This window comes from Cricetulus griseus (genome assembly GCF_003668045.3).
Source record: "Cricetulus griseus strain 17A/GY chromosome 1 unlocalized genomic scaffold, alternate assembly CriGri-PICRH-1.0 chr1_1, whole genome shotgun sequence".
Taxonomy (NCBI): domain Eukaryota; kingdom Metazoa; phylum Chordata; class Mammalia; order Rodentia; family Cricetidae; genus Cricetulus; species Cricetulus griseus.
The window spans coordinates 96,121,464-96,135,985 of NW_023276807.1; the positions used below are offsets into that span (position 1 = coordinate 96,121,464).

Genomic DNA, 14,522 nt, shown 5'->3' on the forward strand with positions numbered 1-14,522 from the left:
TTTGTCTTTTCAGCATGGAATTTTAACCCTGTCACCTGTATTTAAGTTCCCTTCTGCAGCACTGTGGGGCTACTGGGCAGCTCGGCATTTGGGGCCCTTCTGAAGTTGTCTCAGTCAGGCCTGCAGTCAAACCCCAGAGGACCACTGACACTACACTCACCACAGCGGTCACCCATGCCCCTGAGCTGGACAACTCTTCCCAACCTGGGAAGCACTTCCACAGAGTCCACAGCAGGTGGCCACCACATTCCCGTGGTGGGTCCCCTGGCAGGCTCAGGGGAGCCTATGGAGGACTATGGCTCACTGAGTCCAGCCCCAGGTTCCTCGGATGAGCAAGCTTTGATGATGAGCACTCCAGAAGGAAGCTGGCCCCCTTCCAGCTCCTCCCCTGCCTTTGATGGTAAGTGCCACCATCTCTACACATTGTTCCTTATATGTAGGCACCTGGGAAGGAATAAATCAAATGAGACAGGTTGAAGTCACTCCCACAAAGGTCCTGAGTCTAAGAGTACTGTTTTCATAATGCAGAGCCCAGCTTCAACCTCAGAGCAATCAAACAGTATTCTGTTTTTGTTATTTTGAGACAGGTTCTAACGTAGCCCAGGCCTCCAATTCCCTATTTGGCTAAGCTTGAATTCCTGATCCTCCTGTCTTCACTGTTCAAGTGCTGGCATTTTGGTATTCCACAATGGACGTGGTTACATGATATTTGATTAGTTATACAACAAAGAAAGTTGTATCCAATACATTTTGAATAGGGGAACTACCAGTCACGTGGGGGGAAAACCATATAAGTTTTGGACTGACAACATTTTTTGCTGTGGTCTGGTAGCAAACCGACCTCTGCTAAGAATGCATTTTAAATGTTTTACCTATAGTCAAAAAGATGTTTAGTCTGACATGAAAGTGAATAATGATGACAATTTAAGGGGACTAAAAATTGTTTGGATAGTTTGGTTCTGATTTGCAAACTCTGCAGCATCATGACGTTGTATTCCTTCAGCCTTGCAGGATCTTGGTGTGAGGGGTTTTAGTCTACAGCCTTCTGTGCTCACTAATTGGGTCTTCAAACAAATGTCATTTCCCCCTCTTGTATAGATTTCGAAGCCTATTATAGTGACATCCAAGAAGATGTGCCATCCCTAGGAAGACAGCCAGGTAAGTACTTTTATGATTGTCCTCCTGTAGAAGCGTCCTGAACCCAGGTTCAATGTGTACCAGCCTTCAGGGATGCTTCATGTTTGTCCCTTCCATCAAGGCCACCTAAAACTCCCCCAGAGAATTTTCAAATGGATAGTGCGAGCCCCTCTTCATAGCACAGACCTCACTCCTGACTGACTTACTGCAGCACATCTTTGGCCCTCTGCTCCCAAACTCCCAGTGGTCTCAGGAACAGTAGGCAATCCAGACCTGAGGTGCCTGGCATGCTGACTGTTGTCTAGTAGGCCTCCCTGAGTGCCCTTTCCACCTTGCCATCTTGTTCATCATTCTTCTTGGGGGTTCCCTCTCCCTCCCCACTTTGAATTCTCCCTCAGCACTGCAATGACCCCTGTTAGTTACTGTTTCCACCCCTATCTCTTCTAAGCAGGTGGCTTCTGGACCTATGATGTCTTTCTGTGTCTACCTGGCTTCACTAGGGTTTCAAAGAGAGGAACAAGTTAGGCAATATGTCAGGATCTGGCAGTCAGAGTGATTCCAGTGGGCTGTGGACAGAGGGAGTGATGTCATGTACAGCATTGGTAGCCAGTCACCTGGCACATGGCTCTGGGATGAGTAAGCAGAGGACTGTTGCCCAGAGTGTACAGCAGGATGGGGTGGGGTGCTGGTCATAGATCAGGTAGACCTACTCCTGACTAGGCCCTTGCTATCACTTCGGATTGGCTAGGTCAGGATGGGTGGCCTCTTTCCAGCCAGAAAGGTGGGCGTTGCTGTTGTTTGGTCTGTTTGTAGGATACTGAGGCATGATTGCATTGGTTGGCTTTCTTGTCACTGGTTTTGCCTCATGGCTTCCCAGGGTTTGGGTTATGGTCACTTGGCTCCATGCTCCTGGTAGAAAGTCATGTCAGTGGGAGTGTGTATAAAGAGGGTTTTCTCCATGGTGGACAGAAAGCAGGCCAAATAGGAAGGGACCAGGGACAGCACACCACCAAGGACCCACCCCCAGTGAATTTTTCACAGCTAGGTTCTACCTTCCAAGCTTTCCAGAACCTCCAAAAATGGCACCACCAGCTGGGGACCAACTATTTAACATGGACCTGTGAGGATAACTACATATTCAAGCCATAAAAATCATACAGAAAAATTACAATTTATAATACATACACAGGTCTGTTTCAGGGGTCCTGCTTATGTATGGCAGGTGCCAAATCAATGATAGCAAATGGACACAATAGACATTATCTTCTCCTGTTTATAGCATGACTTTCTGACAGGAGTCATCCTAGTTCCTCAAGGATTTTTGGTATGATGTCTTGTTTCTGTGGTCTTCTTTGAAGTCTTCAGTCTGTCGAGCACTGTCCCATGCCACTCCTCCCCAGACTACATAGTGGATTTCTGCCTCTGTGCCTGACACCTGCAGTCACATCTCTACACAGAAGCCAGGGAACTTTCTCAGACACAAAGCAGATGGCCAGTTTCCTCTGACTACTGGTGGCTTCCTGCCATTTTCAAGACATTCTCTGTCTTCAGCCACCCACAGAGGATCATTCCCATCACACTTGGTTTCTACTCAACCTGGAAACTTACTCCAGATCTCCACTGAATACATCCTTTCCCTGAATCCCTGCCCACTGCTCCAGCAGAATCCCTCCCCAACAGAAGTCCACATCTGTTCCCCACACTTGCTTTCTCTGTGAATCTGCTGTTTTTCCTGTCATTTATCATTGTCTGACTTTGCATTATGAAATTTCAGATTACAAGGTGGAATGGAAGAAAAAGGAAGGTGAGGGAGGGAGGGGAAGGAAAAGATGAAGGAGGGAAGAGAGAGGGAAAGTTCAGAAAGGAGCTAATGGGAAGTTGATTATAAGGCACTAAGATACAGGTCTTGAATATGCACATCTACTAAAGGCATTGTTTGAGACGTACCATGTCTGGCAACCACAGAAATCGGTATTAGCATCAACCTGGAAGCATTCATGCTTCACAAGACTATGACCTTTCTCTTTCTCTCCTGTGGCATGGTTTATCTTCCTAGGGTCCGGTACCAACTTCCAGGAATCAGGACCAAGCATGGATGCCGAGGAGAGTGCCAGTGATGGGGACAACCTACTGGGCCCTTTCCTCCACACAGGCAGAGAAAAGCCAGCTTTCATGATCGACTGGCCCAAGACCCTGGTCAGCCGAGCTGTATTCCACGGCTACACCTCCTCAGGTATGAACATGCTCCTTGCACCCTGGATTCACAGCCATTTCAGAAGAATTTGGGAATCAGCCCTCAAGTTCTCCCTAGACTTTTGTCTTAATGGATGAGTGGAACCATCCAGCCTTTTCTGTTTGTCCTTCTGTGGACCACAATCCTTGAATCCTTCTCCAAAGATGAAGCTAGCTGCAGCTGTCCCCTAGGAGTCCCCAGTTGCAGATCAGCAGGGAGCTTTGGTTCTGGGTGACAACCCATCATGTGCCTGTCTCTAAGACCTTGTATAGATCAGATGTTCCATTTTCATGGGTGGATCAAGTAAAGCTGGCCCTGTGGTGAAAAGGAATTTTTAACCTGTCTCCCCCAGCACAGGCATGTTGGTTTGTCTGCTCTGGTGGGTCACTGCCTTTCTGAGTACTACATGTGTGTAGGTCATCCCCATAAGCCTTTGGGGGAAGCTATGGATTTCATGCTAACTTTAGGTGATTTTCTCCTTGCTCTCTAATCATCTGTCTTGTGTCTTAGATCTCTCCCAATTTTGAGGAAGGCTAAGCAGGATGGTTCAGCTAACTCTTATAGGAGAAGAGTTAAAAAATTTCATAACTGAGCTGGAGAGATGATTCAGAGGTTAAGAGCACTGGCTGCTCTTGCAGAGATCCTGAGTTCAACTCCCAGCAACCATATGACGGCTCACAACCATCTCTAATGAGATGTGGTGCCCTCTTCTGGCATGCAAGCCTACATTCAGGCAGAACCCTGTATATACAATAAATAAACTGAGCTTACTGTTAATGTACAAGATGAGATCTTATCAGCATTCTCTTGTTGGTAGGGAGATCTACCTCATTTCTGAGCTGAGGGTGACTGGTCCACCTCAATAATGCTTCCATTGGGTGAGGATGGCCTGCAGATAGGGATTTGGGTTCCTCAAAGAAGGCTGATAACCCACAGATAAGTGTCCTTCCCAAGTATGAACAGAGCATTGCCTTAGGGTCTCTATTGCTGTAAAAAGTAACCATGACCACAGCAACTCTCATAAAGGAAAACATTTAATTGGGACTGGCTCACAGTTTTTAGAGGTTTAGTTCGTATACTCATGGTGGGAAACATGGTGGCATGCAGGCAGACATGGTGCTGGAGAGGTAGCTGAGAGTTCTACATCTTGATCCACAGACAGCAGAAAGAGACTTCATCCCACACTGTGTAGCTTGAGCATATGAGACCTCAAAGTCTACCCCCATAGTGACACACTTCCTCCAACAAGGCCACACACACCTACTCTAACAAGGCTATACCTCCTCATAGTGCCACTCCCACATGCATCTATTGGGATGATAACCTATTCAAACCACAACATATAACCAGGGTATTATTTACTTATACCCTTGGATCAAGGGTGGGGCTCACTCCTGAGAGCCCACTGACTGCCATTTTCATGTGGACACTTCCTCTTTTGTAGGTATCGTGGGACCAGCTGTGACAATAAAACCATTCTCATTGAGCAGTGGTGAGATGTATGTCTTACAGGCTTCGGCAGGTATGTTGAAGTACAAGTTGGAGCTGGTGTGGGGAACCATGAAGGCTTTGGTCATTATATTTTCTACTGGAAATAGCAGTGACTCTCCACTGCAACCCCTTGTCCTGGGCCTCACTTCTCCCATTCTGTCCTGCTGCCATATTGTTACAATAAATCTTTCCACCAAAAGCCTCCCGAGCCCCGCCGCCCGCCCTAGTTAGGGCCCAAATTAATACAGAGAGACTTGTATTAGGAACAATATTGCTTGGCCAATGACTAGGATTCTCATCTGTTAACTCAGTCTTAATTATCATAAATCTATATATCTTATAAGACTTATCTTATCGGATAAGTCTTATTGTCGTTCCTCCTTGCTGGTGGCTCACATCCCGTCACTGGAGGAGGAAGGGGAAAAAGAGACACTTCCTGTTTCCTTTGCTCAAATATGAGTCTCCTTGCTATGTCTTAGGGTTTTCATTGCTGTGAAGAGACACCATGACCATGGCAACTCTTATAAGAAAACATTTAATCAGGGTGGCTGGCTTAAAGTTCAGAGATTTAGTCCATTATCTGCATGGCGGGAGCATGGCAGCACGTAGGCAGACAAGTCCTACATCTTTTTTTTTTTTTTTGATGCAAACAGCACGAGGCTTTATTATAGTTGTTTAATGAGCTAACCCCATGTTAGCTCAGGTTTTTCATCTATCCACCGTGGTGGATGGCTAGGAAAGACAGCTCGAACCATCTGCATAGAGATATTATAGGGCAGTGTAAGGGGAGTGTCTAGGGGTATGCACAGGCTCAGGATTGGTGTGCCTACAGGCTTGGAGGGTTTGCCCTGTGTTGGTTGGTCAACTGATTGCTATGGCCCATAGGCCCTCCCAAGGTGGTTGCTATGCTCTGTGCATCATTGCTGTGCGCTTGTCCGTAAAGCACACTCAGGGCCATAAAATGCATCACCACCAGCTAACTTCTGATTGGTTCCTTGCCACGAGGCAGGCATCTAACCTAGTGACTAAGACAAGGTCGGACAAGCACGTGTTCGGCTGTTATGAGTGTCCTACATCTTGCAGGTAACAGGAAGTTGACTGACACACTGGACAGTATCTTGAGCATAGGAAACCTCAAAGCCCACCTCCTACAGTGACACACTTCCTCCAACAAGGTTATACCCACTCCAACAAAGCCACACCTCCTAATAGTGCCACTCCCTTTATAATATTATGGAAGTCAATTACATTCAAACTACCTGAGTAGGTCCCCTTCCTTGCATATATTTAATCCCAAGCACGTGTTATTGCCATTTTTCTGAGTGCTCAGCGTGAGCTGGAACTTATCCAAAGGTTTACACTGCTCAGTGCCCCACAACTCTCCCTGCATTTCCATGACTCAATCTGAAAGCGTTCTTTTGGGTAACTTCTAAACGTTTCCCCATTTCTGGAGACTTTCAGTCCTGTTTAACAAGCACAAACGATTCAATTGATACACAGGATAGATTCTTCATCCACATCTTTGCATTCATTAGGGCCCACCATGAGCCAGGCATAGTGGCCCAGCTGTAATAGTAGCAGTTGGGAGGCCGAGGGAAGAGGATGACAAGTTCAAGGTCATAAGCACTTACTGTACACTTCCAGTTTTGCCTCCTGGGTTTCTACACATCCCCCAAGGAAGAAGCAAAAGGCTGTTTCCTGATATTTCAAAGACTGGCTCTTGATTCTCACCACTGCTGTGAACCTCTGCCTGCCCTGTCCAGACAATAGGCCTTGATCCCTGCTTCTGCCCACACAGAGACAATGCTTGCTTCTGCTCTAAGGGATACTTTTGCTTCTTAGTAGCTCATGTGCCATGCCCTCTCCCCAGTTTTGAAATCCACCAATGGGCAAACTAAAAGCCATTCTCTTAGGCCATGTACCTTCTTTATACAGGAGATTCCTGAGAGTCTTCCCATGGTCCCCAGGTCCTGTTCAGTGTCCGCTGCTACCTGGGAAAGCTTAGCTCAGGTGTCAGGTGTCCTCTCAGCTGTCCATCAGTTAGCTCACACAAAGCCTCCCTAACAACTTCACTCTCCTATGCTCTCCATCACACATGGCACAGTGTGGCAGTCCTTCTTTGTGTTATTTTGGGAGAATATTCTTGCCCCTATATCTCTTTCTTAGCCTGGAAAACTATTCATACCCCAGGGTTGTTGGTTCTAATTGCTTCTTCTGCAGGGATTTGGCTGCTCCATAAGGTAGAACTAATCACCACATCCTCTTGGATTTCACTTGTGTCGAGAGGCCTATTCTCTGTGGCCAGTGTTGTCACATCACTGTTAAATAGGAAGCACAGACAGAGTGTTCTTCCTGACAGAGGCCACATAAACAGTCCCCACAGGACCTGATGAGAATTTTTGACAATGTGATATAGAAAGCCCCAGCTCATAATTTATCCTAGGAATATATTACTTTTTAAAAAATTGTGAATGGTAATAAACTATTGTAGGGTGATTAATAAAGCAGAAAATATACAACATGGTGTTTAATCACTTGGGAGTAATAATTATACCTGTTGCAGTACATCTTCCCAGAGAATTCTCAGACAGATGTTTACAGCAGATTCCAGACACAAGCTGGGACATGGGAAACGTGTGTGTGTGTGTGTGTGTGTGTGTGTGTGTGTGTGTGTGTGTGTGTAAGATAGATAGATAGATAGATAGATAGATAGATAGATAGATAGATAGATAGATATTTTCCACTATTGTTCTATATGCTGGCTGAAATCCTCATCCTGTCCTTCTCTTAGCTTCAAAGCATGCCTTACTAGGCAAAGCTCAGCTTTACATAACCATCAACCAAGTTCCACGAGACATGTCCTGTCAGGTGCGACCCCACAGTGGTCTGGAAGCACATACCATCTTCAGTGTCTTCTGCATGTCAGGGAAACCGGTATGTCAGAACCTTGTCTGTCCCAAGGTGTGCAGGCAACCACAGCTCTTGGAAAGCACAAGAGTTCTTTGCATGGTGGGTTGCAGGGCTGGGCCTGCCCAGCAATGTGGGGAAGTCATTCCTATATGAATGGGGCTTTCTCCTGCTAGTACAACCAGCCTACTCATTAGAAGAGGAGGATCCTTACAGGGCTTTGCTGCAAACTCGGGAGGCTCTATTACCTATGGACATATAAATTGTGGGTGGGGGACTCAGCCTGAGGCCTAACTCCCTCACCAGCACATGTCTGTGACATACACTTGACCTCTTTGTCCTAATTTAGACAGTGTAGAAGTCACTCTACATTTTTGAAGAGGGTCTTGTGAGGATCTGGGGAGAATGAGGTGTGAAGGGCCTGAGGCCCCCTTTGAAGTCAGATGGCGGCCAATATGGGACTGTGAATTTCCAGTCATGGTCCTCTGGCTATGGACACCATCTCTCCCTGTCCTGTTCTTCCCATGTTCCTTCTCAGAAATCTCGTCGTGCACAGAGAGCCACTGTCTTAGGGGGTCCAAAGACAAGAGAGCTAGGTGACCCAACTGCAGAAACCTGCTTCATGTGACTTTGGCTTCAGAGCAGACGAGCCTTACAGTGCCAGGAGGCCTCTCCCATCTGTGTACTGAGGATGATGCAGGCATACTGGTCTGGGCTGCAAAACATGACAACAGTGGCCAGGAGGGTGGAGGTGTGTGGCATTGATTGGTGATTCCATCCACAGTGTGTTCAGTTTCCTGTTTTGTTTTTTTTTTTTTCTCTCCCTTGGATTCGATCATAGGACTTTCATTACGAATTTCGATACCAGATAGGAAACACTTCTCCACATACCCTGTACCGTGGACGAGACACCCAGTACTACTTTTTATTGCCAGCTGGTGAGACCTTAGACAATTACAAAGGTAAGTCACAGTGTCAACTATGTGGCTAGATATGCCTACTTATCCCTTCAAATACTTTCTCCTGGTTTCTAACAACTACAAAATATTAGAGGGGCCTAGAAATTAAATCATTTATTCACATCAGTGAATTCAGGCCCTTTACCTGTCTTTTAATACAGAAAGAATACTAGAAACAATCCCACACCTGAGGCCTGGTGTCACCTGATGTCACTCGTAAGGCATGTGACCATTTGACAAAGTGTCTGTTTTCACACAATCCAGACTGGTTAATGGGAATGACCTGTATTTTACTTTTATTTTTAAACTTCTCTGTGATTCTAATGTATAGGCATGAATGAAAGCCAGTAATGTAGAAGTTTCATCGATCTGAGATAGTAAGTTCAGCCCAAAGTCTGCACTGGTTCATCTAACTGATGTACTTGAATCTCACTTCCTCTTTAAAGTCAACAAAGTATTTTCTTGCTGACACCTTTCCCGACTCCTCCAAACTTTCCTTTTCTCCCAGACTCCAGTCACACTGAGCAAACTTCTCTGAGCTTTAGAATTATGTTCTGATTAGCATGATGATGGTTTTATATTTGCATCTGAACTTGAGTTTTCCTAAAGCCAAGCAAACAGACTAACCAGCACAATAGTCATTGCGGAATAAATGAAGGTGGCATTCAAGGATCTTCCATCTATAAACCTTTAAATACTAAAATTGCACTCACCTGCCTTCTGGAAATTTTGCTCTGGCCAAACACTCCCACTTCTTGGGGGTGGCTAGAGCTGGGTCAGAATAGCATTTGCCTTAGATAAAGATGAACCACAATAAGCATCCCTCTTATGGTGCGAGTTATACAACACCTGATATGTTCCTTACCTGAGAGCTGCAAGTAGGGGCGGGAGAACCTCTTTCCACTAGACAACCATAGTTGACAGAGTTAGATAGACGTCTAAATAGAAGACCTCGAGTCAGGGACTCAGCACCATGTTGGAATGAAGAATGTCTTAACATAAATCTATAGGTCTAAATCTTAGGTCACAGGTCTTGGACAGTGTCAGATAAATGTTGCTCAAATCCTTTATATGTGTGTGATAAGTACTGGTAACTGTTGTTACATTAGATCCCAATGACTATCTGAATTCATAATTTACAACAGGATAAATTGAGCCGTTAAGCAAAATAAATGCATTGGAGTGGATATTCAATGTTTCTTATCTTGCCCCATCTTTTGCATGAGTGAATATGGCAGAGTCATATCAAATTAAGTCTTATCTAAAACCCATTCCTTCTCTCCCATACTCTCTTGATTCAAAGTGCATTATCTACAGTGGGGTACTTATTAAACTGGTAGTTTCAGGGGCTCACATAGTAACTACTGGCTCAGAATCTTGGGGGAAGGTAGAGTCCAGAATTTAGGCTCCTCAGTGATTGGAATACACATGCCCAGGGCCCACATCCTTAAAAGAACTGACATCAAGTTAAGTCTCCAACCTTTAGTACTGGATTTCAAGTGAATCTACTATGTAGATACCCAGGGTTCACATATGTGCTGATCTTCCTGTGTGATACAACTCTACCTGTGGCCATCACCCAGACTGCAACATCTCCATCAGGTCTCATCACACCTTTGAGCCTTTGTTACACGAAGGGATTCCTAGGTCCATCCAGTAGCCATTTCTTGCTAGATACATACAGATGTTTTTTATGCAAACCTCCCCTCAGAATTCTTCTTTACCTTTGCCTGTAAATCTGCCTCCATCATCTAAGAACTAGTTAAAATGTGACACAAACACTGGACTGTGCATTGCAGAGTCAGGATTACATTCCCCATGACCCTGGTACTGCATTTCAGCACACCTTGTGTTTTTGTAGATAGGGACACTCTGCAGGCAGCAATGGTGCTACCTACCATGACCTTGTGAATGGATGATGACTTACCTCCACCTTCTGCAGCACATGGGAATGGCATTTGCCTGTCTGCCTGTCTGTGACACTCCCTGACCCCTTACCTGATGAGCACTCACTGACCTTACTATGGCGTTCAGATCTTAGGTTGGACTGTGAGGTCTTCCCAGAAGGACAAAAGAATCTTGAGGTATTTTCTCATACCATGCCTTATTTTTGAATCCCTGGTAAACAAGCCATTACCATGGGGCAGGAGTGATAGTGATAGGTCAGTGGTTAAGAGCATGCACTGCTCTTGAAGAAGACCTGAGTTTGATTCTCAGCACAACTGCCTGTAGCTCCAACCCTGGGAAATACAGTACACTCATCTAACCACCAAGAGCACCTGCATTTACATGTGCATTCCCTGACATAAACACATACACATAATTAAAAATAAATTTTATAAGACAAAAAAAAACTCAAAAAATATGACCAAATTTGTTTTGTGTTGGCTATCTGTTCCTGGGCATGGGGCCCAGGGAGACTCTGTTGAACTAATTTTTCCTTTACAAGAAGTTATCAGCTGGAGATAGCATAAGGGTTAGGGATGGAGGCTTGTGTCTACTTCCTCTCTCAGCACTGAGATGCACCTGGCTTAGATCTGTGCAGGCCCTGTGCATGCTGACACAGTGATTGTGAGTTCATATGTGGAACAATCCTGTTGTGTCTAGAAGGTCTTGTTTCTTTGGTGTCTTCCATCACCTTTGGCTCTTACACTCTCTCTGCCTCCTTTTCCACAGGGTTCCCAGAACCCTGAGGAAAGGGATTTGGTGGAGTCATCCCATATAGGACTAAGTGTTACAAGGCCTCTCACTCTCTGTACATTGTCCAATTATGGGTCTCTGTGTTTGTTCCCCTCTCCTGCAAGAGGATGCCTCTCTGTATGGCTCAGCACCACACTGACCATTGAATATAGCTTTATCTGGCTTCTTTTCTTTCTTTCTTTCTTTCTTTCTTTCTTTCTTTCTTTCTTTCTTTCTTTCTTTCCTTTCTTCCTCCCTTCTTTCCTTCCTTCCTTCCTTCCTTCCTTCCTTCCTTCCTTTCCTTTTTTTTCAGATGCCTATTTATTTTCCAGTGAGAGACAGAGCAAGAAAGAGTGTGAATTTGGGTGGGTAAGGAGGATCTAATAGGGGTTGGGGGAAGGGTCAGAGAAATCAGAATATATTATATGAAAAAGCTATTTTCAATAAAATAAATCTTTAAAATAAAAAGCCATCACCACTATAGCTCATAGTTTTGCTTAACAGATATTCTATTTACAGATTTGTTGGTATCCTCAGTGTGTATAATGTGGGAGGGAAAATGGCTTGCCTGAATTTTGCCCCATCTGTACCCTGTCACCATTATCCATACTATTCAGCTGCTGATGGTGTATGAAGACACTTCTCTACAGCTAGTGTCTGGGATGACACTCCTCTGTCATATTCTTTCACAGTCATTGTTTCTACTGAGATCACAGATGGCCAAGGCTCCAAGGTGCAGCCATGCACTGTGGAAGTGACTGTGCTGCCCCGTTACCATGGAAATGACTGCCCTGACAAGGACCTGTAAGTAATAGGGTGCAACAAAGACATCCTAATACAGAGGTTATATTCCCTGGGAGATGCAAAGAATTACTAAAAGAACAACATAAATTGTTCTTCTCTTGCTAGGCAAAAGCCAGGGTTACCCAGGACCTGTCTGTTTAACACCACTTACATGACACTGTGAACATGCTTCAGGGTCCCTGGAGTTCTTTCTTTTCATTTGAAAACATGTTTTCAAGATGTATTTAATTTATGCATCTTTGGGAGGGTAGTGGGGGTACCTGAGAGTCCCAAAGAAGATATTGAACCCCTGAAGTTGGAGTAGAGGCCTATATGAGCCACCTACATAGGTTCTGGAAACTGAATTTGGGTCTTCTGAAAGAGCAGCAAGTGGTCTTAACAACTGAGCCATCTATCCATTAACCAATTTAATTGAAGTATCATTTATACATTACCTAGCTTCCCTATTGAAATTCCTCACATCTACAGAGCACTGTGGCCTTTAGCAGGGTCTAGTTTGGGGACATTTGGTTATCATAACATCTTTGTATTAAACAGTAGTCACTCCTGAATCATCAACCCCAACCCCCCAAACCAAAATCTTTGTGTCTAAAGATTTGTATATTTTAGAAATTTCATGTCAACAGGATGATGAAAATATACACTTGAGTGTTCCTCTTCATTTCACATATGAATACTGCTGAGTTTCATCCATGATATGGCAGAAATCAGTACCTCATTTTTTAATTACTCAATAATATTTACTTTATTGACTCAATTTGTTTACTCATTGAACACATGGCATTGCCAATATTTTTTAGTCTGTAAGTCAGGTTATTCTGAAGATCCTCTGCAAGCTTTGGTGTGGGTGAGCATTTTCATTTCTCGTGGGTAGAATCCATGTGTCATACGATCCCTCTTGCTTAGCACTTCTCCAGAGGGGCTGCACTATTTATCATTCCCACCAGCGCTGACTGAGGCAAGTCATTTTCCTCTGTGCTGACTGTGCTGGGCTTAGTTTTGTGGATTGTTTTGTTTTGTTTTGTTTTGTTTTGTTTTTGTCAACTCGATGCCAACTGAAGTCATCTGGGAAGACAAAACCTTGAAAGAATGTCTCCATCAAATTGGCCTGTAGACAAGCCTGTGGGACATTCTCATGCTTAATGATTGATGTGCAAATGCCCAGCCTACTGTGGGTGGTGTCCCACACCTACCCTGGGCAGGTGGTCTTAGGTTATATAAGAAAGCAGACTGAGAAAGCCATGGGGAACAAGACAGTGAGCAGTGTTCTTCCTTGGCTCTATTTCAGTTTTTGCCTCCAGGTTCCTGCCTTGAAGTCCTGCCCTAAAATCCCTCCATAATGGACTGTGACATGGAAGTTGTCAGATGAAATAAATCCTATCCTCCCCAGTTTGTTTTTGGTTAGTGTTTTACCACAGCAATAGAAAGCAAACTGGAACAAACCATAAATGCTAAGGTGCATTTCCTAACTCTAATTTCATGACATGGCATATACATGCAGGTCAGAGGACAACTTTGGAGAATCTTTCCATCTCTATCTAGGTTCTAAGGATCAAACTCAGGTTATTAGGCTTTCATAAAAAGTATCTTTACCTGCTGAGTCATCTCTATGGCCTAAAGATTATTTTGTGAATATTTCAAAAATTTATTCTTTGGGGGCTAGAGAGATGGCTCAGCACTTAAGAGCACTTGCTTGTAGCTCTTGCAAAGGACTAGGGTTTTAGTTCCAGCACCCACATGTTGGCTCACAACCAACTCTTAACAGGTGATCTAATTCCCTCTTCTGACTTCCAAATACACCAGGCACACACATGGTACACAGACACACACGCAGGCAAAATACCCATATGCATAAAATAAATAACAAATTTACTTACTTTTTAATATATTCATATATAATGTGTTTGATCACATTCATCTTGAGTTTTACACACCTTGTTGATCTCCTGCTGTCATTCTGTCCATTACTGATAGCATTATTAGCTTTAAAGTCCTTCCTGTCCCTCCAGTGTCACCAGTTTCTTTTTCTCTTGTTAGATGCCCTATTTTCATAACTGTTTTGTACAACTCCACAGTGTTAAGTCTTTAGGCAATTGTGAGCACATTGTAGTGTGATAATGCATTCTCTGTTTAATAATGCATTGTGAGCACTTGTGCACTAGGGTTTTAAGTTTTTAAATGTTTTTCAGGATTTCATATTATATACAAGAAAAATATCTCTGCCCAAACTTCCCCTCCAATTCTCTCCTTTGCCCCAATACACCCCCTACTTCATATCTTTCGTTTCAAACAATCCATGTGCTGCCCATGGG

At 44.3% G+C, this 14,522-nt stretch overlaps 1 protein-coding gene across 1 annotated transcript in view; it reads left to right on the plus strand.

Annotated features, from left to right (window-relative positions):
* Positions 1 to 14,522, plus strand: part of Pkd1l1 (polycystin 1 like 1, transient receptor potential channel interacting) — a 133,418-nt gene that overhangs the window by 34,279 nt on the left and 84,617 nt on the right. Inside the window, exons 13-19 of the mRNA XM_035453022.1 lie at positions 47 to 400; positions 1,099 to 1,158; positions 3,194 to 3,370; positions 4,815 to 4,892; positions 7,653 to 7,795; positions 8,610 to 8,730; positions 12,099 to 12,210. Coding sequence (XP_035308913.1) covers positions 47 to 400; positions 1,099 to 1,158; positions 3,194 to 3,370; positions 4,815 to 4,892; positions 7,653 to 7,795; positions 8,610 to 8,730; positions 12,099 to 12,210 — 1,045 coding nt within the window. The remainder of the gene's footprint in view (positions 1 to 46; positions 401 to 1,098; positions 1,159 to 3,193; positions 3,371 to 4,814; positions 4,893 to 7,652; positions 7,796 to 8,609; positions 8,731 to 12,098; positions 12,211 to 14,522) is intronic.